General features: G+C 38.4%; 1 protein-coding gene across 5 annotated transcripts in view; it reads left to right on the top strand.

Moving 5' to 3' along the window:
- cep350 (centrosomal protein 350) overlaps positions 1 to 27,178 on the top strand; it is a 237,025-nt gene that overhangs the window by 183,957 nt on the left and 25,890 nt on the right. For all 5 annotated transcript variants that reach the window (XM_069937585.1, XM_069937584.1, XM_069937586.1 and 2 more), the window contains exons 29-32: positions 17,876 to 18,072; positions 18,890 to 19,098; positions 23,000 to 23,147; positions 26,555 to 26,715. In XM_069937585.1, coding sequence (XP_069793686.1) covers positions 17,876 to 18,072; positions 18,890 to 19,098; positions 23,000 to 23,147; positions 26,555 to 26,715 — 715 coding nt within the window. The remainder of the gene's footprint in view (positions 1 to 17,875; positions 18,073 to 18,889; positions 19,099 to 22,999; positions 23,148 to 26,554; positions 26,716 to 27,178) is intronic.

The raw sequence follows: 27,178 nt of genomic DNA, 5'->3' as shown, positions 1-27,178 counted from the left end.
ATCTTTGTGTCATCAGCAAGCATCCACAAAGTCATTTATTCCACAATCCAAATTATTACCATGCAACGTAAAAAGAAGTGGCCCTAATACTGACCCCTGCGTAACACCACTGGCAATCGGTAGCTAACCAGAATGAATTCCTTTGATCCCACTCTCTATTTCCTGCTTATCAGTTAGTGCTCTTACTTTGCTAGCATCTTTCCTGTAATTCCATTGTCTCTCATCTTGTTAAACAGCCTCACGTGCAACACCTTGTCGTAGGCCTTTTGAAAACCCAAATATAGTAAAAGCCCCTGGAATCTAGCACCTACAAGGATTGGTAGATGCTGGAGAAGTGGATAACCTGATGTTTTCCAGTGGCTTGAGACTTGTTCTTACAATGCCTAACTAATATACCTGCATTAAGAATTAACAGTTTAAAAGACAAAAATGTGATTCTATACTTGCACTTAACAAACTTCACTTGCATGAATATACAGTATTTTAAGGAATTTTTAAAATTTTCAGTCATATTCTTTGAAAATATTAAACTGTTGCTGCATCTGCAGGATCCTTCCCCTCCACAGAGCTCCCCCCTCCCGAAAGACAAACGATAACATTATAGATAATTAACCCCACCCCCCCCAAATTTACAGATAAAGCTTTACTAATATACTTAATAATATGCTTTTAGTGATGTGCTACTCACAGCGCTAAAGCAATTACAACAGTCACGTTCGGAGTTGTACTCAAGATTGCTTTAATTGGGCCTCTAGCCCAAGCTCATACATTTTTCCATTTCCACTGCTCGTGGTGGAAATGATGTCATTGGTGCATACAAAGGACTTTTCCCATGCGCAGGCTTTCTCCTCTCAATGAAGAAGACCTCGTGCCATCTTGGGAGCTGGCCTCCCTGACGATGTGCGACCGGCATTTTGAGGAACCGGTTCGTTCGTGTAGTGAATGGGTCGCCACACACTAATAAAGACTCTTACTAAGTAGGGATAAGGAGACACTTCGAGAGAGTCACTCCAACAGCGAACAGCATCAACCAGCTCTTCATCCTGGCGGCCCTATTTTATTCAAGCACAATTTTATTCAAACAGTTGTCATGAGCAAAGCACAACCAAGGCTGGCTGAATATTTGCTGCCATCTTCACCAAAGGTTTATGTGTTACTTCAGAGAACATTTACTTTTGCAATTTTAAACTTTTATTTAAATTTTTATTTATTTTAATTTTTAAAATTTATTTTCCCCTTTTTGCCAGTTGCTTGAAGTCTGGATAATGGGTTTTACTGTATACAGTGTAACATCTGCTACATATCCTTTGTCGAGCCTGCTTGTGATTTCCTCAAAAATTGCAGTTGATTCATCAGGCAAGATTTTCCCTTGGGAAACCATGACTTTATCCTATCTTGTCATGCACCTCCAGATATTCCTTAACTTTATCCTTGACAATGGACTTCCAATTGTTCTATAATTTCCTTTCTGCTGCCTTCCTCCCTTTTTTAATAGCGGAGTAACCTTTGCAATTTTACAGTCCTCTGGAACCATGCCAGAATCTATCGATACTTGGAAGATCATTACCAATGCCTCCTCGATCTCTATAACTATTTCTTTCAGAACCCAAGGGCGTATTCCATCTGGTCTGGAAGACTTGTTTACCCTTAGACCTTTCAGCTTCTCAAGCACCTTCTCTTTGGTGATTGTGACTGCACTCATCTCTCTTTCCTGAGGGCCCTTGAAAATCGGATATACTTTTTGAAATTATTTGCTCCGTCTCATATCTGCCATCATTCTTCTCAGAAAAACAATTCTTAACTCCCCTATCCTGTGAACCATATCCCATATGTAACTTTGTCCAAAGTTCTCACATCTATTACAGCCTCCTGAGTTCATGAACTCATGCTTTGGCTTGTTTGAATCCATCCAATAAAATAACAGTCCAATTATAATACCAACACTGGTCCAACATTCTTCAGGTAGTTATTCATTCTAGTACAAACTTGGCAAAGGTAATCAACTTGTTGTCCTCCTCCACCTGCCTGCAGTCTTGATAACAGTTGATAGCACTGACCCCATCATTCTCTTTCCACTGTTGTCCAAAGTGGGGCAAGAGTTGCTTGCCATTCTTGACAGTTCAACCATGGCCAAGAAATTGCCAGCAAAAGCTTCTCTTTTTCACATTATCGTATCTGTATTTTCACATCTTTTGCTCCCTCTGCTACATTTTTCATCTACAAATTGTCTCTCGCCATGACATCTGAACACAATATTATTTACATATGTTGTCAATGTAAGGCTTTCAGTCTATATCTGTCAGTCTGTATCCATATTTAAGCAGACAATTGGAAACATTGCCACAGTCACAAGCTCTCTTCCTTTGCAACTTTAGTGTCATATTTGACCAAAGTTGAACTGTGGGCCACAAATAGATGGGATCATAAAGTTGCATATTTCCATCTCTGCAGGTTTGCCAAACTCTGCACTTACCTTGGGTTGTCTGCTGCTGAAGCTCTCATCTGTTTTTTGGAACTTTTAGAATGACTATTGTAATATATTATGGGCCTGACTGCCCCCCTTTTCTACTCCAGCTTTGTCATAGCTAGTGTCTTGCATAGATTTAACTTCCTTTCTTTTGAACTCTGGGATCTTGTGTGCTTCATCAACAACATTGAATTTATAAGTTTTTTTAAAATAAAAGATGTAACAGAAAAAGTGATCCAGCCAGGGATGAATGAAAAAATTAAACATGGTTTTAAATGTAAAGGAATATTAAGGTCATTATTGTCAAGTAATACTATATTTAGAATGGAACTTATGAAATCTTTTAACTTTTGTCTACCGTAAGGCAGACAGAGATTCGCTATTTTGTCCAGTGCTCCTCACAGAAACCAACAGCACCTCCTAGGCGATCTCCCTTCCAAGTACTGACCCATCCTGAGCCTGCTTAGCTTCCGAGATCAGAGTCAGCCTTGGGTGTATTCAGGACATTAGGTGCTAGTAGACACAGTGGACCTGAGACCTGACAGTCTCTTAATAAATAATCAAGAAAGAAAATGGAACCATCAAGAAATGCAAAACCAGAATGTGTAAGCTTCCAAAGCTATGTTTTAAAAAAAAAAGATTAGTATGAGCACATGTAGGTTCTATACAAACAGGGACTGGAGAATTTATGATCAGACGTAATGAAATGACTTTAGAATTAACTTTTCACAGAAATTGTAAAATTCCCAAAAATACTGGAAAATCTAAGGTTGACTAAAAGTATATGAAAGATAGTAGTAGTAGTGAGGAAATATTACTAGAAAAGTTGACACCAGAAGACTGATATATCCCAATTATTTGATAATGACATCCCAGAGTTATGGAAATAGTGGGTGCTACGGTTATTATCCTCCGTAATTTTGAAGATTCTGAAAGATTCCAATGCATTGGAGGGTTACAGATATAATTCCACTATTTAAAAGGCTGTGGTGGGAGGAGAGAAAATAAAACGGGACTCTCAACCTTTTAGCCTGACTTTGCTAATTAAGGAAATGCTGAAATCTATAAAAAAGTATGTGATTACGAAAATAATGATTGACTATTAATGACTTTATGGATTAGAAATCATATTTGATTTCCTTGAGGATGATACTAATAGTGGATGAGTGGCAGCCTCAGAGTGTATTTGGATGTTCAACATGCTTTTGATAATTTTCCCACAGGAGACCGCTAAACAACTTAGAAACGAGTGGAATTGGAGACAAAAGATTATAACCAAAGGATAGGAATTAATGTGTCCTCCTTGGGCGGACACATTAACTAGTGACTAGTTTGGCACTTGAATTATCAGTGCTTCAGCTTTCCTTATTTACAGTCTATATCAACGTTTGGGTGAGAAGGCCAAATGCAACATTTCCAAGTTTACTGATGACACAAAACTAAGCAAGAATGTGAGTAGGTGAAGAGTATGCAAGCAAGTTCCAAAAGAACATAGAAAAGCGAAATGAGTGGTTGGCAATATGGTAACACATAACCGTGGGGAATAAAGGGAATGTCACCTCATTGGATCATTCCTGATCACTGTCAACACTTCTGTCACTAAAGTAGGCTTTTGTGAATGGGATGTGGTTATATGTTGCTGGGTAGGTGGTTGATTTGTAGTCACTGGAATCAAAAGGCTGGCCTTGAACACTCACCCTCTGGTCTAGTCCCATGTTTTTGCTGCATCCAACGCTGTTTTCAAGAGCAAACAGAGTTGGATAATCTACCCATCAATTATGAACATAGTTGCAAATGCTTCAGACTTGTCTTAAGTACTTGTGTGGTGGGTTTTACAATCAGTGACAAAATTAATGTTCTTGGAGTTTCTCATGTAAGTTATCCTATTGTCCATCAAGAATCACAGCTGGATGTGGTGGAACTATAGAGCTTTGATGAGATCCATTTGTTGGGATTATTAGCTCTATCAGTGTTATGTTTTGTATCTAAGTAATAGCTTCGCATATTGTGATCTAAGTAACAACTTTAACAGGTTGGATTCTTCAATTTTGTTTTAAGTTTTGAACACATTTTTATCTCAGAATGCTAATGAAGAGTTTGCATAATGCCCATAATTCAATGTAGTTTGACTTTAAAAAAAAAACCCTTATAGTTAGTTACCTGTTGTTTTCATTTAAACAAGATAAATAATTAGCAGTAGTCAAAATGCTTGAGTGGAGTCAAATTGTGGTTTCACATAAAAGATGATGCATCTATGTTTTGAGTCACTATTTGAAGTCATCTGGATGTAAATGTATCTCTTTCACAACTACACAGAATGCAAGATAAATGCCACTTTTTGTGAGTGAATGTTTCCAGCCGCAGTTGTATTTCATTCACTCTCTCTTTGCGATGAGGATGTCACTTGATAAACCAGTTATATTATGGTATAGTTGCTGCAATTGCTTTTTCTGTATTGGTTCTGCAAACATTAGCAGTCCTATGTGACTCTTTAGTCATGATTCAGTAATATCTGCAGCTTTCATTGGGAGTTTTAAGTTATTGTTTTGCATTGTTCGACAGTGCCATACTGGTGAGGTCAGACCTACATGCTCACTGGCTAACTCATGGATGATGATGGGGCAAAAGTCCATGGACTACACACCACATTAAGAAATTAAATATTGGTTTATTTCAGTGTTCTGCCAAATTCATATCTTTCAATGCAAAAATATGTCAGGGAATACTATTTCTTTTCAAAATCAATATTCAACAGTTACAATATGATACCTTTATTGGCATTTAAGACCAGACTGTAAAACAGTACATAGTTTTTGAGATAACATTCTTCCAAACCATAATGCTACCTACACATCACAAGATTGCACAAAAACAATGCAAGACTATTGCTTTCCTACACCAGCCCAAACAGAAGAAAAAAAAAACTACATGAGACTGAAACACACTTACTCAGAGGTACATAGTGAATTTTTAAAATGCACATAATACGGTAAAGGATGAAAAACTGGACAGTAGTCACAGCGGAGACAAGTTACATTTTCATAGACTTAGATTTTTAAAAGTCTATAGCTTGAAGTGAAGAACCACCACACAGTTCACGTGTCCATACGAGCCTGCAAGCTTCACACAATAGCGATAGAGAGACCCAACGACCTCCTCGCCGATCCCACCATCTGCCACAGGACCCCGCTCTCCAAGACTGCACAGCCTCCCGAACCTCTAGGCCTGGCACACGACAAGGCCACTCCGGGCTCCCCGAATCTTTCACCACAGAGCACACACACTTCCGCAAAACCTGCCACAGCATCTCCTTCTCGGCCACTGGCAGCAAGCGATGTCGAAGTCTGGAGGCCTGATCACCACAGCAGACCAGGCTGCGCAGCCCCTCAGCTTTCTTCCAAAGATCTGTACCTTACTTTGTGGTTCTTACATTTCCACATCTCCACAGCACTCTACTCTCCAATGTTCATCAATTAAGAATTGTTGCATGGCACCTTACTTAACCATTGCAGTAGGATCAGGTTTGGAGAAGCTATTGCAGCTACTGCCATGCCACCATCGTCCAGATGTCCTTCTAATCCTATTAATTTAGCCAGTAGGAAACAGCAATATTATTTGCTTATCTGCTCTAGTCAGAGAAGTTTCACTTTTTGTAGTCCTTGCATATAATTCAGTGACACATGATACAGTATCCATTTCATTTTACTGCCTTCCATTTGTTGTTGGTATTTTAGGGTGGTAAGGATGAGTGTTATGTCTTTGCTGAATGCCACAGTTCCAAAAATCAGAAAAGCAGAATTTGTCCAGTGCTGGGTATACAAGAATTCCTGTGGTCTTTCTGAAAAATGTTGCAATATGTATTGACTGGATCAAAGCAAAGAGAAGAGAAAGAGTCAATTTATCCTCTGCTAAAAATCAGAATTGGGTACCTGCGCATAGGTTTTTCCTGGATAATATATTTCTTACTTCAGTAGGGTCATTTGATTAAAGTATATTGCACTCTATTCAAATAGAATGAGATGGAGCAGTCAGGTGAATTTTGACAATATGCTTAAAAACACAGAAATGCTGGAGGATCTCAGCCATTCTCGCAGCATCCATTGGAAGTAAAGATATATTTCCAACATTTCAGGTCTGAGCCCTTTCTCAAGGTATAACAAATGATGGGCATCTGTGAAAAGCTGGGGGAAAGGAAGAATGGGAGGGGGATAAGTACAGACCAAAAGGTGTTAATTGGATATGATAAAAAAAGAGGAAAGGTGAGAATTGATTGGGGGAGGCGAGAAGATTGTTTATGGCTCTATAAAAGGAGAGGGGGACAAAAGGAAAGAGACAGAGCTAGAGGAAAGGAGATATAGGGAAAGATGAGGGGGAGGAGAGGTCTAACAGAAACCAGAGAAGTCGATGTTAAATGCCATCTGGTTGGAGGGTGCCCTGATGGAATAAGAGATGGTGTTCCTCCAATTTGTGTGTAGTCTCACCTTGTCCTCTCCTACCAGCCCAGCATCCTGTTCATCTAACACATCATCCACTGCCATTTCCTCCACCTACTATGTGATCCCACCACCCGACACCTATTCCCCGGTTTGCCTTCCGTAGGGACTGCTCCCTCCTTGACTCCCTCGTCTATCCCCCCCCCCCCATCCCTATCAATTTTCCCCATGGCACCTATCTTTGTGACCTCAAGAGATGCTCACTTGCCAACATTCAGAACCCCAAACATTCTTTCCAAGCCAAGCAACACTTCACTTGTGAATCTGCAAGGGTCATCTCCTCCATCAGTACTCCTGCTGTGGTTTCCTCTATGTCGGAGGGACTGGATGTAGACTGGGAGATCATTTCATTGAGCACCTCAGTTCTCTTTGCTGCAGTAGCGTTAATCTCCTGGTGGCCAGCCGTATCAATTTCCAGCCCCATGACTTCGTGCACTGCCAGACTGAGACCATCCGCAAACTGGAGGAACAACACCTCATATTCTCTCTTGGCACCTTGCAACTGGATGGCATTAACTTCTACTTCTCAGATTTTTGTTCAGCTTCTCTGTTTCCTTTCACAAAGCCAAAACCATCCCCCCCTCCCCAAAATTAATACTCACTTTTCATCTCTTCTGTAATCTTATCATATCCAATTAACACCTTCTGTCTGTTGGTCTGTTCACATCCCCTGCCATTTCTTTCCTGCCTGCATTTTACTAATACTATGAAGAAGGCTCAGACCCAAACATCAGGTTTTTTTATATATTAACATACCAGGGGTCTAGGTTAATTTGGTGTAAATTGGATGGAATAGACTCGTGGGCCAGAATGGCGTGTTATCATGCTATATGAATAAATTTAAAAATCTTTACCTCCTATGGACACTGCAAACCTGCTGAGTTCCTCCAGCATTTCTGTGTTTTTACTGCAATCACAGCATCTGTAGACTTCAATGTTTCACTGCAGTGTGTCAATGTACAAAGAGTTCAACCCCTAAGTCAGTAACATTGAGAAATATTCAAATCACCTGAACTTTTAATTCAAATTCCAATGATGTCTGATATCTCAAGCCCCTTCCATTTTGGTTGCATACGTCATATGTCTTGTTAGTTGACATTCTGATATTTTCATGAGATTCTTTTCTCTTTCTTCCCTTTTCCTGCCACTACACTCCAAGGATAGGGAGGTTGGAACTGATAGCAGCTCAGTAGGGGATAAAGATGCAAGAGAAGAAAAATATCATTCTAAGTTAATGAATTTCTCCACACAAGGGCCTGATTGGAGTTAAAAGGGTGGAAAGAATTTTTTTTAAACTTTATTTAACAGATAAGTAAAAAGTATAACATACAATCTAAATATTCAAACAAAGTAATTTTACAAAGATTTATATATAAAGAAAAACAAAACACAACAAACATTTTAAAAAAAGAAAAACAAATCCCTTCCCCCCCCCTCACCCCTTCAGCTAACTCCCTTAATGGGAGCCAAAAATATAAATCATACATATATATATGTGTGTGTGTGTGTGTGTGTGTGTATAAATATATTATATATATGTATATGAACAAAAAAATTATAAATGTTAATAACAGTTCAAAATACATCCAATTGCATATATTTCAAATACGGAGACCACTTATCAACAAAAAAAGAATAATTATCATGTAAATTATAAGTAATTTTTTCCATAATGATACAAGCTTTCAATTCATTATGCCAGCGTATTATGTTAATTTCTACATCATCTTTCCAAGTACTAACAACGCATTTACGCGCTACCGACAACACCAAACGTACAAAAGCAATTTGAACTTTATCCAAATCCATTCCCTTTAATGAATACAAATCTCCCAACAAAAAAATTGTTGGATCCAAAGGTAGTTTAAGATTATACAATTTTTCTAAAATTATTTTAATTTCTTGCTAAAATGGTTGGACTTTCACACAAGTCCAAACAGCATGTAAAAAAAGTACCAGTACATAAACCACATCTAAAGCAAGAATCTGAATTACTAAACCCATATTTTTTAAACTTTTCCGGGGTCAAATACAATTGATGTAAAAAATTATAATTGACCATACCATATCTTACATTAGTCAATTTAATTACATTGTCCTGACACATATTCGCCCAATCATCTTCAGGAAAAGTAAACACTAAATCAGTCTCCCATTTAAGTTTAGATTTTTCCCACTCTGGTTTATCCATATTGTCCTGTAATAAATTATACATAACTGAAACATAACCCTTCTTTGGTATAGTAGAAGTCAAAGATTCAAATTTCGACAAAATAGGTAAATACATCGCTCTACCATAATTATCTTTTACCAAAGCCCTAAGCTGATAATACATAAATAAAGAATTTAAAGGTATTTCAAATCATTCTCTCAAATGGATAAAAGAAAGAAATTGTCCCTCTACAAAACAGTCCTGTATTGACTTTATACCTTTAGAATTCCAAATCTTTAAATAACTATTAAACATTGAAAAAGGAATAAGCCGATTATTGTATAATGGAGTTAAAATTGATAATTTATCTTTCGAACCTAAAATTTTATTATTTTTTATCCAAATCTTTAATAAATGTTTCAGTATTGGCATATAATATTCCTGAAATAAAAACAAATTCCAACAGAATATAAATTCATGTATCTCCGTTCTAGGTAGACATGATATCTCCACCTTATCCCAACTAGGAGGTTGATCCAAATCCATCAGTCTACTAATAAACTTCAACTGAGCTGCCTCATAATAATTTTGAAAATGTGGCAGTTGTAAGCCACCCAATGCATATTTCCAAGTAAGTTTGTGCAACGCTACGCGAGCTAATTTACCTTTCCACAAAAACTCTTGTACTGCTGTATTCAAATCCTGAAAAAAGACTCTTTGAAAGTAAACAAGATATTGATTGAAATAAATATTGAGGAAAGATATTTATCTTAATACAATTAACACGTCCAATTAGAGTTAATGGGAGATCTTTCCATTTAGTTAAGTCTGCTTTAATCCACCTGAATATAGGTACATAATTTAATTGACATAATGATTGATAGTCATTGTCCACAAACACGCCTAATGAATTGATTTTATTCGTCCATCTTAATTTTGTAATATTTGTAAATTCAGAATAATCTTCTACTCCAACTGGCAAAATTTCACTTTTATCCCAGTTAACTTTATATCCCGACAATTCTCCAAATTTCGATAAACACTCCTGTAACTGTTTCAACAATCTCTCAGGCTCTATCAAATATATCAACACAATGTCTGCAAATAGATTAATTTTATATTCTTCATCCTTAATCCTCATCCCTCTAATATCCTAATTTTGTATAATAGCCTGTGCTAACGGTTCTATAGCCAATGCAAATAGGGCTGGTGACAATGGGCAGCCCTGACGAGTTGATCGAGTCAATTTAAAAGGTAAAGATATCTGTCCATTTGTCACCACCCTAGCAATCTGATTCATATATAAGGCCTTAACCCAACAAAAAAGAAAGGGCCAAATTTAAATTTCTCTAATACCTTAAATAAAAAGTCCCATTCAACCCTATCAAAAGCTTTTTCGACATATAGTGTAACTACCATAGGATGATTAGGTTGCCGCTGATATGCATTGATCAAAGTAAGTAATCGAAGTATATTATCTGAGGCATTTCTATTTTTAATAAAACCTGTTTGATCAATATGTACTAATCTAGGTAAATATTTAGCAAGTCTGTTAGCTAATACTTTCACCATAATTTTATAGTCTACATTCAATAAAGAAATAGGTCTATATGAAGATACCTGTAAAGGATCTCTGTCTTTGGGATAACAGTTATTAAAGCACTCGAACAAGTTTCCAGTAACTTCTGATTTTCAGTAACTTGATTTAACACTTCCCCAAATATATTAGAAAATTCGTCATAAAAAAGTTTATAGAAATCCACAGGAAACCCATCATCTCCTGGGGACTTACCATTAGGCATTTCCTGAATAGCTTCCTTGATTTCAAAGTCCGTAAATGGAGATTCCAACTCCTGAATATCTTTCTCATCTAGTACCGGTAACGTTAATTTAGATAAGTAAGAATTAATAGATCCATTATCCTGTTGCTCCTCAGAAGTATATAATTTTTGATAAAATGAATAAAACTGGTCATTAATTTCCTGAGGCTTAAGGTGATTATTGAATTCTTCTTAACAGCATTAATAGTCCGAGATGCTTGTTCAGCTTTCAATTGCCAGGGGTGGAATGAATTTGGATGCCAAATGGTTTTATGTTGTTCGAGGTGTTTGTGCTTAAGATGCAAATTTTTCTTAATGGTATCTAAGGGAAGAAGTAAATTTGGGGAAATACTCAGCTATTGTCTTTTTTTGTTCCTTTTTTGCCTCCTTTGATTTAGACACTGCTCTCCTGTCCACTACTTCTTCTCTGTCTTTACGTCTCACCACTGGGCCTCTCTCAGTGTCTGTTTCCCCAACCTACATCCCAAATTCCAGCTGTACATCTACAACCAGCTGGTCAGGTACTGTGAAATCTCTGCTTCTCGCTGATCAAGCATGCTGCCTTCCATCGAATGCACGTGGGTTCGGGGTCATGGGATGAGTGGAGAGATTTGTGTTGCGATCAAGCTATGATTGGGAATAACCTGCAAATTTTGAACATGATGTTGAATGTGCTTATTGAAGAGATGTCAGATTACACTAACATTTTGAGCTACTAATGCCAACTAGAGCAATATTGGTGCAGATTGTTTAAAACTTTTTGAAAACCATAGGAAAGACCAGAACAGAGCTAATTTAATGCATTTTAAGTTGCCTATATTTGCCTAAATATTTTTATGACCGTGCATTTTAGTGTACGCTTTTTGAGCACTTCATTTTTTTTTTTCATTTTCTTTGGCTTTAGTTTTATGGGTAGTAGCATACCAATTATATTCTCACTTGATCATTGGAGTGTAAGAGGAAGCTGCCCACACTGATCTATCTAATAGACACAATAAATATTGCCACATGCCATGAAGATAAAATCTGAAATACCAGTTTTTAAAAAAAAATTAAAAAATCATTGTATCTTGAAATGTTATCTGAATTGAAATGCATTTAACATGATTAAAATTAGATATTAATTATTTTCAGATATTGATAAGCAATATTTGAAGCATTTAAAAAATCATTTGACCTTGGGCAATGAAGAGCATCTGGAAAAGCATCAGTTCACACCAGTAGAGGGTCAGGAAATTATTGGCAGTAACTTGAGGGTTTCCATTTTTGAGTACAGACAGCTTTGTAAAATCTGCATCAGTCTTTCTTTTAACATCTATGACATTTTGGACAATTTATAAGACTGTCATTGTCACAAAACTCACAGAATATGCCCTTAATGATCTGTGCATGAGATGAGTTCTTCTTAAATATTTGTCATTCAAAATATGCCAGAAGATCGTAAATCTTCAAAATTTAAGATTGTATTTCATAGATAGAATTGAATGTACAAATTTCTATTCCACACAGTTGAGATGTACATTAAGAGACCTCGCAAGGAGATAAAGGAATCCTACACAGCAAACTATAAACAAAGGGCCATTAACAGCAGAAATAAATTAATTCTCACAGCAGCTGATGTGCAAAGATTCCTGATGATCTATTGAAGTCATGAGTGCTCCAATCTTTAAATTGTGTTGTGGATACTGAAAAGATGGGTCTGGAGTTTGTGCTAGATGATGATTTTAAAGTTTTTGATTTTTTTTCCACCATGATGTGTAGTTCTACAAGGATTCAGTCCAAAGTAATTTTTAATGTATCTCCAAGTGTTTAGTGTTTTTTTTAAAGTTATTTTAAAGTGATCATCTGTGGGAAGAGAAACCAAATTAGTGTTCTGAGTTGAAGATCCTTTGTTAGAATTGAAGAAACAAATGGAGTTTGTAAAGCTGCAGGCAGTATAGGAAAGGGATGTTCCTGAAAGTGTTAAACCAAGATGACCATGAATATCAGATGTAAGCAAGTTATTGGGTCAGTGTATGAAAACATTTGGACAAAAGAATTTGGGAATTGCAAAATGTGGAGCAGGAGGACATGCCCAGCAGTTCAGGCTGATCACTTCCAGAGGAATCTAAATGGAAAGGGGGAAGGGGTGTAGAGGACTCAATCTGAGCTAATATCTCTGCTGATACAAACCAAGTAATCAAGTTTCCTGAAATTGTCAAATTCAATATAGAGGCTGCAAAGTGCCCAGATGGAAGATGAGGTGCTGTTCCCAGAAGCTTGCATGGGCCTCACTGTGATAGTGAAAGAGGTTATAGATGATGGAGTGTGAGGAATTAAAGTGGCAGGCAATGGGGAGTTTGAGGTAACCTCTGTAGACTGAACATGGGAGTCTTGCTTAGCAATTATGCAATTTGCGTTTAGCCTCTCCTATGTATAGGAGATGACGTTGGCCTCCTGTCATAGGAAGGCCAACACAAACTTGAGGAACCACACCAAATCAACCCATTGAAGAGAAATTCAATTCATCCCATTTTTCCCCATTGTGTTCTTATAATCCTTTAGGTTATCAATAATTTGATTTCTACCACCTTCAGAGGCAATAAACCATTATTGTCTCAATGAAAATGTTCACTATCTCTGCTCCTGGATCGCCAATTCTTGTCTTTATTTATAAAGCCCAACATTCCATGTGCTTTGTTAATCACTATCTCTGTATCCTGCTGCCTCAAAAATCTGTGTGCATAAATCCTCAGGTTCCTCTCCCCCTGTCTCTATCATCTAGTTCAACCCCCTTCTGCCAAATACACAACCTTGCATTTCTCCATTAAATTTCATCTGTTGGTTTTTGATTCACCCTCTTGTTAGCCTGTCCACAACATGTTGCAGTCAACTGGTATCATCCTCATTGTTTTCGGCATCTGAAAGTTGGTATTATTTGAAAAGTATGCAAATTTTACTTTTTTCCTATATGCATTTACATATGTCAAAGAAAAGCAGTGTTCCCAGCACTAATCCATAGAACATTATAGCACAGAAAATGGACCCTTCAGCCCTTCTAGACTATGCCAAACTATTATTCTACCGAATAATCCTTGGTACCATCATTGTCAACTATCCTTCAGCCGTTTTTTGTCCTAAGTTGACACCGGCCTGTGTGTCTCAGTGTTGTTAATTATCATTTTATGATGCTGCCTTTGACAAAAGCTGCTCTAAAGACCTTGCAAACAATAATGAGTACATTACTTTCATCCTTCTATAATTTAATCAAAAATTACTTGGGTAAATCAAACATGATGAGCCATTTTACAAATCAGTGTGAATTAAAATTAAAACTTCTCCTTGTTGATTCTTTTGCCTGATTATTGTCCCTAACACCTTACTCGCCCTTTCATGAACATTTGCTGCATTATTATCTCCATTCTCACTTTCCTTAGCAACCTGCCATCCAAATTAGCTAACGTAACCAGTATATGCACACTTCTACCATTTCTCCATCTATCAATTTAATTACCATCATCTTCTTTAGGGCATAATGATATAAAGTACTTTGAAGTATTCTCTTTTTATTTCACTTCCATTGTCACCATTCCCACCTCAATATTCTACTTGCTATTTACATCCAGCAGAAGAAAAAATGGTTTTCTTGAGTCAGCTGGTATTCTCTTCTCATAATCATTTTGCCTGTCTTATTTTCCTCTTTCTTCCAGCTTGTATGTAACCATGTTTTTTGCTTGAAAAATTCACCTGAATCATTTCTAAACTGTGAACATTGTTATCAGTTTTGTTGTTTACCTATTTAATTTTCTCGGGTATAAATCTGATGTAGCTAGTCTTTCAGTGGTTCCGAGAAGTTGGTGTTATTCTTTTCCAGAAACTTTCCATTGGGAGGAATCATTAGGGTGGCTGTCATGTTGAAGCACTTTAAATAGAAGTAATCAGATATGAAGAATAATCCCTGGTGCAAGTGAATAAATTAATATCAACTTATGTGCAAAAGGTTCTGAAAATATTTCAAGAATGACTGCTGTAATGAAACTATATAAATCAGAATTAGTAGAAGATGAAAACAAGATGGAAGAATTTTTAACAAATGTTGAGCTTCCTAAACTAGAAGAGAGCAAAAAAGATGACTTAGATGTACCTTTTCCAAGTGAAGAAATAGAGAAAGCTCTGGGTACTTTACAAGCTAATAAGTCCCTGGGGAAAGATGGGTTCCCTCCTGAGTTCTATAGGCAATTTAAAGATTTGTTGCTACCTCTTTTGATGAATGTGTTAGACCAGGCGGCAGAGACCCAAACCCTCCCGGAAACTTTTTTAACTGCTCTAATTACAGTGCTTAATGAGCCTGTCACACAGGGAACTGGGCAACAATTGGATTTTCTCCACCTTGACCCACATCATCTTGTGCTTTCAAAGCAGTTGTAAAAGCCCCTCACCTACAAAGATGACTGCTACTGTAAAATAAAACTCACTGAGGATGTCTCACAGGTGGGTCATTTGTATCTTTTTCATTTCCTCTCTGAATTATAATGCTTTTATGTCTATAATTATGGTTTGAGGATTAGTACAAACCTAACTTGGTGTGATGGGCAACTTTATTCATCTTGGGATAAAGACCTTATCCCTGTCAGTTAAATAAATTGATAACTAGATGTTCTTTCTGTCATCAAAGAAGCTGAATGCTTTGGGAGGTTGCACCAAGAATGCTCTTGAGATGAATATCGTATTTTATTAAGTTTGTATCATTCATCAACATTTTCTTTGTGTTTCCTTATGTCGCACTTCTAACTGAATATTTTTGGAGGAAGGGCAGCTCCTCACCAGTCATGTAGAAAATGTAGTTATGCCTCTTAGAACCAATGAGTAATATGAAAAAAAAAATTTCAGCCTGAATGTTCCATCAGCGAACCTATGATGAAGTGAAATGAACTGAGACTGTTTCCACTATTCCAAAAGCTGAAATCAGTTCTAACGGAGGAATCTTTGAGAACTTTTTTTAATGACTGATGGCCATAACTTCAAAGCTGGTATTTCCAGCACTGATGAAGATGGCAACACTTCGAAACAAAAATATCTGAATGATATCAACTGCATTCAAAATCTGAGAGTTTGCCATGAATAAACCTTAACAATGATGAGTCAAAATTGTCTAAACACTCCTGACCAGTGGGTGGATGGGTGGATCTGAATTGGTCAATCCAGGGTTAATCAATTATGATGAGACTGAAATAAAAGGTCAGAGCTATAAAACACAGCAATGGCCCTTCAGCTTAGTTCATCCATACCTAGCAGGATTGTCTTTCAGGTTGTCCCATTTACCTTTTCTGGCCCACTTCCTATCCAAGTACCTATTTGAATGTCTTTTAAACAATAATTGTATCCATTCTCTACCTCTTCGTCTGACTCATTTCTTATTTCCACCAATTTCTGTGTGGAAATAGTTGCCCCTTGTCTCCATTTTAAATCCTTCTCCTCACTCTAAATCCATGATTCCTAATCTTCTATCCCAGGAAACTGAACAGGGTGCACTTTGACGAATCCAGGTTGGACATTTTCAGAGATAGGTGTTGGAAAACTGAATGGATTTTTAAACCCAGGAAATTAGTTCAAGTTTTGTTCACTTTGAGTGAAAGAGAATTTAAATGTGAGTTATCAGTTAAATGATTTGGTAAGTAGTCCCTAATATAGATAATGAATTAATTAACTGGATTGCTCTAAACTGCTGAAGCATTATTGTTTTCATAAGGGTACGTTTACTAATGAAAAACACCAATGGAGTTAAATGTTCTGAAATAATTCAAGGCAGAACAATCATTCAATAAGTAAGTTACTGCTTTTGCTATAATTAATACTGCAAATCTTCTCATTGCATCCCAGAACTACTCTTTCTACCACCACTTACTCAACTGTTCTCGCAATCTGAAATCCCTCTTTTTCTATTGTATATGCAAATACTATAATTATCATCTGAACATTTATTCTCTAGTTCTTTCCATGTCAGATTATGATTTGACAAAAAAGATCATGGAATACCATAGATTCTGAAATTGTTGGAACTAATTGAGTTTTTAGCAAGCATTGAAATACCACCTTGTCAGGTCAGGGGTTTCCAGCTTTAAAACAGACCTATTACAAGTATTAGAATATTTTGGAAACAGTGGTCAAACCAGGTAATGCAAGATACCAAGATTTGCATTGAAGTACTAGTTCTGGATGAGAGAGGTTCATTATGGAATTACATGGACTGGATTTGGGATAGAGTTTCCTTTGTGAAACGTAGCCTTTTTAAATGTAGTGACCCTGCATACCCAAATATATAAACGCAGCTCATGCCTAAAGTGTATCTTTTCATTTTCGAGTATTGATATTTTTCCTGTCCCTTTTCAATGCTAGTCAATTATCAGTTGGTGTGAGCGAAAGGAAAACCATAATTGTAACAAAATGGAATAATAACAAAGCAAATTTTTACCTACTTAGTGAGGCAGTAGAAGGTAAAATCTAAATGAAAGGAAAGTACTGATGTCTATATGATTCTTAAGTGTGGCATTGGTGACTTTGGTGGGTTCTTCAAGATCCCAGTTACAACCTCTGGTTTGAACTAAGTCATGAGGGTCACGGTGCTAGGTTAAGGAAATGTGATTCTGTCTATAGTTTTTAAATGAAAGATGATGTCATGCCGTGATAGAATTTTCCAATTTTCAGTAACAGCAGCAATCATTAAACTCCTGTTCGAGTCATTGTGATTAACCTTTTACTTGCAACACTAAGAGCACTGCTGTAATCATGTCAGATGTGATTTGTTACCTGCAATTTATGGATTGTCAAATTATAACTGCCAATTTGCAAAATGTAAAAATTAAATAATTGAACTGGGATAAGACAACATACAAATAAACCATGGTAAATTGTTGACTTTTTCTCTCCCTTTCTCTTTTGCTTCTATCACTAATGTTTCCATTAGGTTCCTCACCAAGCGAGAGCAGAAACTGATGCATCGACGACGGCATGCAGAGGAGCTCCTTGAGTGGAAAAGACGGCTTGATGCAGAGGAAGCTGAGATCAGGCGGATGGAAAAGCTGGCCTTGGCTGCATGGAACAAGGAGCTTAAACCAAAGATGACAAAGAGAGAACCCAATGAAAGAAGTTCAGGTCCAAAAGGTAAGTGTCAGATTCTCATTGTTTTCCTCAACAGGACTTGTAACCAAATTGAGCATTCATTGGCATGTTTTTGAGGGGCTCATATAATCCAACGACCCTCATTGTATTTGAACTACTACACTTTTGCATGAAATTATTACTTCATCTCATTATCCAAAACATAACTTGCAACACTTAGAAATATGGTGCAAATACACTAGGTCACTTTATTGCTGATTTTCTAACTGCATACCTACAAGTCCAGCCCAGCCCCATCTCATACTTTCTTCAGATCCTTTAAGCTGCACCAAAAAGATTGAAATGGCCGCAAAAGAGCAAATGTGTACGGATGTGTATATATTTTGTTTTTAACCCATAAATGGTCAAATAATCTTCGTGATCACTATGTCTCCCTGCTGTGAAACAATCTAGCTAGAGCTCAGATAGAGGAACATCTTTGTTTGCATACCTACAACTTGCAATTTCAAATGGTTCACTGCTATTTGGAATGCTGGGTACATGGGAGAAGTATCTGCATATTTGACCTTGTGTAAGTCTATATTGATATTACAGATAACAAGAACTAAATATGAATGATGAATAAGTTTGTCCAAGAGAAAGAAGTTACCTTACGGAGTCTGAATTAATCTAGGTGTTGATGCATATTCATTGAACATTTAACTGTCTAATCAGCAACACTCAATCATTCCCTTTGCACCATGCTCCAACTTAAAGGGAATTGGAAGTAAAAGATAGCTGTACTGAATTGTCCACTGTAGCTTAGTAAGATAGCTCCTAGCAAGGGTATGGTATGACCACGTGTTTTTCTTCTCTCCAGACACAGCCAGTGAGGAAGAATGCTCAGCAGCATCTCAATCTCGACCTCATAGTGACAGTTCCATTTCGTATGAAGTTGGAAGCCCACCTGTACAGACTGTGGAGGCAGCATCAACAGTCCTCAGAACATCCACTAGCCCTGAGCACAGTGTTTTCACAGATGATAGTTATTCCCACGATTTTGAATCTGTTGCAACACAGAGCAAACAGGTAAGAGAACGAAGATGATACTCTGTTTTACTAATTTTAAAGAAGCTTACATTTTTAAAATTTAATTTTGAAACATGCACCATGGTAACAGGCCTTCCTGGCTCCTGAGCCTGTGCCCCCCAACCCCAATATGCCAATTAACAGAATAGATGTACATTTTTGAAAGGTGTGAGCAAACTGGAGAATCTGGAGGAAACTCACGCAGAAACTGGGAAAACTTACAAATTCCTTACGGACAGCACTCAATTTGAACCCAGGACACTGGCACTGTAATCTTTCTTCTTTGGCTTGGCTTCGCAGACGAAGATTTATGGAGGGGTAAATGTCCACGTCAGCTGCAGGCTCGTTTGTGGCTGACAAGTCCGATGCGGGACAGGCAGACACAGTTGCAGCGGTTGCAGGGGAAAATTGGTGGGTTGGGGTAGGGTGTTGGGTTTTTCCTCCTTTGTCTTTTGTCAATGAGGTGGGCTCTGCGGACTTCTTCAAAGGAGGTTGCTGCCCGCCGAACTGTGAGGTGCCAAGATGCACGGTTTGAGGCGATATCAGCCCACTGGCGGTGGTCAATGTGGCAGGCACCAAGAGATTTCTTTAGGCAGTCCTTGTACCTCTTCTTTGGTGCACCTCTGTCACGGTGGCCAGTGGAGAGCTCACCATAGAACACGATTTTAGAATGGTCTTGGGAAGGCACTGTAATAACATTGTGCTAACCACTACACTGACCACATCACCCTAAAATAATGGCTTTTCTGGTTATCTATTGGTAAAAGCATGGTTGAATTTAACAGTAAAGCCAAGTGAAGGAAAAGGACACTGTATTCACAAGGCCTATTTTGTTTTCCATGGATGTTGTATGACCTGCTGGGTTCTTCCAGCACTTTTGTGTACTGACACTGTCTTCAGTCTAGGTCTGTCACAATTTAGTTTATTACAGAATACCTCTGGGTTAGTGGGAGTTGGATGAAGGATTTGTTCTGGTGTCTTATCCTGATTACAAACTTGTACTGCTGTTAGTGGATGTGTTATTAATCTGAGACTTTCATGGTTATATAGGCTGCTGAAACACCGTTCCCATTCCTGCTATGTTATTAACATGCCAATGGGTATTAGAACTGCAGGCTTAAGGTACATGGAATTTTTAAAAAAAAATGAACATGAAATCTGAAATAAAATGCAGGAAATGCTTTCTCTGCAATGTCCTGAATTTGCTTAGAACCATACAACAATTAAACAAACATTTCAGGCTATTCTGTCTCTGTCAATCAAGCATTTACTCATTCTTGGTCCATTATTTTCAATGCTTTGGAGATTCAGATGTTTCTTAAATATTATGAGTATGTTTGCCTCCTCTATTACCTCAGACAGCACAATGCAGATTCCAGCCATCCTCTGGTGGAAAAATTCTTCATCAGATCCCCTTCTCTTCTCACCTTTGACCCCTTGTCTTCGACACCTCTCCCATGGGAAAAGTTTCTTGCTATCTACCCTATCTTTTCCCTGTGTTGTTTCATATACTGTATCTCTCTCAAATCTGTCGTCAGCCTCTTCAATGTCAAGGAAAACAGACCCAGCCTATCTATTCTTTCCTCATCACTGAAATATTCTGTCCTGGGCAACATGCTGGTAAGTCTCCTCTGCACTTTCTCCACTGCAGTCTCCTACTTCCTATGGTGTGGGCCAATACTGTATACAGTATTCCATTTTGGCATAGCCAGTGTTTTGTGTAAACTGCCAGGCTCTTGTATTCTATACACCAGCCAATGAAGGCCAGTGTCCCAAATAACATTTTGTTCATCTGTGCTGCCATCATCAAGAATCTTTGGACATACAAAAAGATCTATGTTCCTCAGTCTCTACTGGCTTGTGCCATTGATTGTGAATGTCTTATCCTTGTTAGACCACCCAAATTGCATCACTCCTTAATGGATTACATTCTATCTGCCTTTACTCTTCCAACAGACCAGTATCATTCTGTAATTTAAAACTATCTTCCTCCCTTTCAACCATGCAACCAATTTTTGAAACATCTGTAACTGATTCCTGTTCATATCTAAATCATTAACAAATGCAGTGAACAGCAGGGATCCTGCACAGGGGTACCTCATTGGTCACAGGCTTCCTTCCAATCACAAAAGCAACTCTGCACCAATGCCAACTTTAGATCTAGTTTGTTAACTTGCCTTGGGTCCCATGGATCAGCCTTCCAGGCAGAATGCTGATAAAGGCCTTGCTAAAATATGTGCAGACTATGTAAACCACACTGCCTTCATCAATATCCTTTGTTCTTGGATAGATGCATGGATAGGATGGGTTTAGACGGATACGGACCAAATGCAGGCCGGTGAGACCAGTGCGGATGCGACATTTTGGTGTTGGTGGACAGGTTGAGCCGAAGGGCCTGTTTCCATGCTGCGTGACTCTATGACTAACTCTGATCTGTCAGCCTTTCCAAATGTATAATCCAGTCCTTCAGAATATTTCAGATTATTTCCTAAGCACTTGCATTAGGCTCCCTGTATATCTGGCCTATCCCTGCTGCCCTTTAATAAAGATACTATATTTGTTGGAGCACAACAAATCCTCTATCTGACACCTCACTTAAGGCCTGTGAAAATTTTAAAATCTCTGTCAGGACATCAGCTATCTCTTTCCATAGTAGCCTCGGTCTGGCCATACATCCACTTAAGTTTCCTCAAATGATTACTGCATTCTCCTTTTTAACAATAACATGCTTGAGAATATTCTTGTCCCCTCCACGAAATCTGCAACTACCAAGTTTTACTCCTTGGTTAGTTCAGATGAAAAGTATTCACTTAAGACCTCGCTTGCATCCTCTAGCTACTTCCGCGATTACTTCTTTGACAAGGCACTCTCTTTCCTAAGTTAACACTTTTTTTAAAAAATGCCTTTGGAGTTTCCATATTTGACCAAGTTACCAATACAGTGTCCCTTTGTAACATTCACCAATCCATCACCAACTTTCTTCTATCTGTCTCACTCATTTCAGCTGTAGAAATCCTGTAGACTAGACTATTCAATGGCATTCGTGATAGGCCTTGCATATCCACCTTTGATCAGCTCAAAACTTATCCCAACTTTTGTCTCTCATATCTGAACTTGCACCAGGTTTGGTTTACCTGTTATCTCTCCGCCTACAAAGTATTGCAGATTTCAGATTTATTGTCAGAGTGAAAACATGACATCAAGTTCAACCCTGAGATTCTCTGAAGGCCCTGATCTAGAACCCTTTGTTTTACTTTCATTATCATGCCATGTCCTTCCTTTGCTATCTCTAGAATCAGCACCTCCAAGCCTGACTCTGAACCCCTCTCTGAAATCTGCATTCCTCTGATTTAGGACCGTTAAATGTAAGGATTGCTGTGTGTACTTTCAACTGTGTACATACTATTCTTGAATACCTTCCTAAAATAAAATTTGTGTTTAAATCAGTCAGTAAAACCTACCTCTTTAACTAAACTTTTATTTACCAAAATCATTATCTAATGTTGCTGGGTGCTAACTTTGATAACTGTTCCCATGAAATGATGTGCATCGATTTTTTTTTAAAGCACCTTACACCTTTAGATTCACAGGCAGCAGTGAGGTAAGTATTCAGTTGCTCTGTTTTAGTGTAGTTGGCAAATAAAAAATAATTGTTTAGAATACTTAGACCTTCCTTCTATTTGTCTACTACATTGAGAGTGTTAACATGCATCTGACCAAACTGAAGAAATTTAAGAACTTGGGGTCTGTCAGAGTTTTGATGTAGTATTTCATCCAAAAGACTGGCACATGCAGACACTTCAATGCTTTTTATGCCTGTCTGATAATTTTTTTAAATCAAATTGGAAAATAATTAAAAAGAGGAAACTAATCTGTTGTCAATCCCTTCCCCCTTCTGCAGACTACTTCCTCGAAAGGGAATGTAAGTGTATCAAATCAAGATGGTAAGAAAAGCAACTCCAGCCTCAGTTTACAGATCAGGCCTGAGGTAAAATCACGTCAAGCATCCTACAGCTGGTCTGATGAATCTGTTTCTGTGACACAGTCAGGTAAGAAGCTTCTAACAAGCACACTGGACATTTTCAGTAATTTGAGGATATTTGAAAGTTACTCACAGAATTCCATGTTACCACAGCTAAAGTTACAGCATAGTCTTGAAGGGGCAAATTTGAAATATATCTGTAGCTCAAGGGTTGCAAATATCACCGTGAGCAGAATTGTGTTCAACTCCATTCTATAATGTCAAAGACTGGAATATTGCTCCTTTAAACCATTGCTATCAAGCCTGGAGTCCAATGCTTGTTCAGTGGGGAGTGTAGAAGTGGTGGGTGCTGCAACAGGGCAACCTCTCAACCTAGTGAAGCTGTAACACAGGATCGTCGGCACATTAAATGACAAAACTAGCATCTAGTAGACAACTAACTAGTCCCCCAACCAATGGATTAGATTAAAGTTCTTCTTGCCCTGCTATATGGAGTCATGAAAGGTGACAGATAACTAATCACCTAACACAAGACTGTTCCAAAACAAAGAAAAAAATCTCTACCTTCAGCTAAACCAGAACCTAGCATGAATATTAAAGACGAGATTGGGTCATGTGTGGAAATGCATTTAGCCAAAAGCACTGAGTGGATGATGCACCCTCTTCCCAACTGTGCCACTTTCATGGATGGTAATGTTCATTCACTCCACTTGATTTCAAGAAATGAATGAGTATGAGGTAAAGCAATGGTTGTGATAATGGGCAATATCCCATTTGTGGTACTGAAGACTTGCACTCCAGAACCTCTTGCCTCTCAAGTCAAGCCCTTCCAGTGAAGGTTCATCAGAGTTAATTACTTGTCCATTTAGAAAATTTCCCATCACATTCCATCCACCAAATGTGATGCAAGATAACACTGACAGTCCTCTCAAGGGATACTTGCTCCCCAATAAACTGCTTACCAGAGACCAATTTGGGTTTGTTTCATCAAACTTCATCCAATAATTCTAGAGCTGACGAGAGCGTGCCTTTGATGACTTGGTTGGATTTTTACGGTAAAAGCACAGAAATACTGGAGGAACTCAGCAGCGGCCATAGGAGGGATAGATATACAGTATAGGGCTCAGACCCAAAACATTAGTTACATCTTTTTATCTTCTATTGAAGATGAGAGACCTGGCGTTCCCCAGCATTTGTGTTTTTACTACAATCAAAGTATCTGCATACTTTCATGTTTCACTGGATTTTTATGGTGTCAAATAACCCTGCTAAAACTGAACTCAGTGGAAATCAGTGTGAAAGCTTACACTCCTAAGAATGATGGTGAACAGAGGTCAATGTGGGGGGGGGGGGGGGGTGTCAATGATCTCCAAACTCCAGAAGTCTTGATTTGTGTGAAATGTGTGTGCGCACGCTCGTGCTATTTCACACCAGTAGCTTTTTTTCAAGTGGCATTTTTTTCTTGATGTCTTCGGTTAGTTCAAAGTCCACCCCTCCTGATGGTGTCTGCAGCTGGCCTGCGGCTCTGGGTGGTTAGTGTGCTACAAGGCTGACACACTTGCCAAGTGAGCTGCATGTAGAAGGTCTGGGGCTCTATCAGTTTCTGTGTGCTTAGTTGATTGCTTTGGGGCTCCATTGTTTCTTTCCCACCCCTAATGGTCCTTGCTCTGATTGGCTTACTAGGCCAATTCAAGGAACATCTAAAAACCATTCACATAGAGTAGGTCTAGAGTTGAATTTCGCAAGACAAGGTGAGAAAGTTCCTCTTTTGAAGGAGATTAGAGAACCAAATAAGTGTGAGAGACAATCTAGTTGCATTTGAGGTCATGATCAATGAAAGATGTTTTCTAATATATTTCACAGCTTTGAGGCAGGTCTGAACTTTGCATAATGCACCACATCTAATAACTTAACCACACTGCCACTGCTTAAACAGGGCTAGGCTTACACGAAACATGCTTTTGACTAGTATGTGTGTACCATTATGGGCCTGAACATTTAGTGAACTTCTGGGTCTGACTGTGCTATGTATATAGTAGCCAATTTTATGATAGGGTTACGGCAGATAGGGTTAGGGCAGTCAGTATGTGCTAGGAGAACCATGGATTTGATCAATGGCAACACAAATGATGCAACCTGGGGAAAGCGGTGCCATGATCTTTCGGCACTGCTTCGCAGGGTCTAGCTATACTGCCCGGCTGCCCCGTGCAGATTTAAATTGCCTGAGAACAAGCTGACAGTAGTTCTTTGACACCAAAGACTCTTTGAGGTCTAGATACAAGATGGTGCCCACATTCAGTAGCCCAGACTACGAGGGTAGTGGGTTCTGAGGAAGCAGGAGTTCAGTGCAGGATACCAAACAGGAGAACATCCCCATCCTGCCAGGCAAGAAAGAGAAGCCCTTGGTGTGGACCTGAGAGAGGAAGAAGCCAGAGCATCTGGCCAGCAGCCAGCCTTGGATCCATGTATGAGGACCTGGATTTATGAGGATGCTGATGGAGAGCAAGACTGACAAAGGACTTCCGGTATTGTCAGCTTCCTTGTGTCACGAGATTGGAACCAAGGACTAAGGCACTGTTAGTTGGAGGCCTTGAGTTCAGGTTCACTGCTGGAACAGTGCGGCTGCAGAGATTACAGTGGTAAGGAGGTAGTGGGGTTTATGGACGCTGTCTGAAGGGACTCTTTAGAGTCTCTATTGCTTCTCTTTCTTGATACTGTAAAAATCCAAATATATGGATGCCAGAAATCCAGACTTCTTGAGAACTCTCAGCTGAAATCCAGTCCACCTGAGAATCTGGACTTCTCAACCACTCTGCTTTTGCTTGCATCTGTGCATTAATACATTGCATAAATGCCACAAATGTTACTACATGAGAATCTGAAAATCAGGACCAACCCAATGCCCGAGCAGTCTGGATTTTAGGACTTATACTGTAGTAGCAATGGGCTAGAAGTCCCTCTTTATGTGCCTTTAAGAAAAAAAATATTGTCCACATGACAATAAAGGAACTTTGAATCTTTGATCAACCTGTGCATACTAGTTGTTTCTATGGTTGAAAGACCAGAGCATGCAGCAGGATTGTCTAGTTAGCCAGTGTATTGAGGCATGTGCTATGACAGTTTTGGGTGAAAAGCAGAATTGTAAAAAGTGGACTTGATCAGCTAGTGCACACACCAAAACAGTGTGTTTAGACAGGCACAGGGTCATGAAGCTGATCAGTCAGTGTGTTGGAAGGACTGGGGATCTTGCACATGTGTGACAACAAAACATAAGTGGAGATTTTCATTTATCTCTTTCAGGTGTGTCAAGGCCCATGTATGTTAAGGAGAGATTAAAGTTCAATTACTGTTTGAAATCGAAACTAAGAGATAAATTGTTGTTTTATTCCTGTTGCAGATTTTTTTGAATGATAAATAACTAATTAACATGGAAGCTATTGCCTCTTATAACTTCTTTGACTACAACCCTAACAGAAACAGCATCAGACCAGAGTGATATAGAGGGCAGGATTCATGCACTCAAGGATGAGCTTAGGAAACGTAAATCCATTGTAGATAAACTGAAGAAAGAGCAGAAGAAGCGTCAGAAGGAGAGATTGAAAGCACAAGAGGCCAGTCTTATTAAACAATTAGAGGTAAATCATAGAATTTTCTTAAAATAGACTCTTCTGATTGTTTTCATTTATAGCAATAAGAATGTTGCATATATTTCCTATTCCAAAATAAATTTGCTATCTACAGAAGATTTTTTGATTGAGGAAATTAAATATTTGGTTGTTCAAAGGTTATGATCTAGGTTTGCTTTTTGTGTCTTTGCTCCTGAGTTGGAAACTCCTTTGCATCATACTTAAATCATCATTTCCAAATTCCTCTGTTTTGCCATGTTCCTTCCTACTTTCAAGGGCCCTTCAAAAACTATTTTGTTTTGGGTAGTCTCTCCTTAAGCAGTCTCTCCCCATCAGCTGTTATTTGCCTCCTTTGTATCCACTTCTTTTTTAAAAGCAGCTTGTGGCACTATTTTATTATTGACTGGAGAAATCAGAATTGCTGCACAATCTTTGCAATTTAGTGTGAAAGTTTTAGCGGTAGCATTTAACC

Source organism: Narcine bancroftii, chromosome 5 (assembly GCF_036971445.1).
Source record: "Narcine bancroftii isolate sNarBan1 chromosome 5, sNarBan1.hap1, whole genome shotgun sequence".
Taxonomy (NCBI): domain Eukaryota; kingdom Metazoa; phylum Chordata; class Chondrichthyes; order Torpediniformes; family Narcinidae; genus Narcine; species Narcine bancroftii.
Note: the sequence above shows the minus strand (reverse complement) of the source record. Positions and strands in the feature narration are given on the sequence as shown.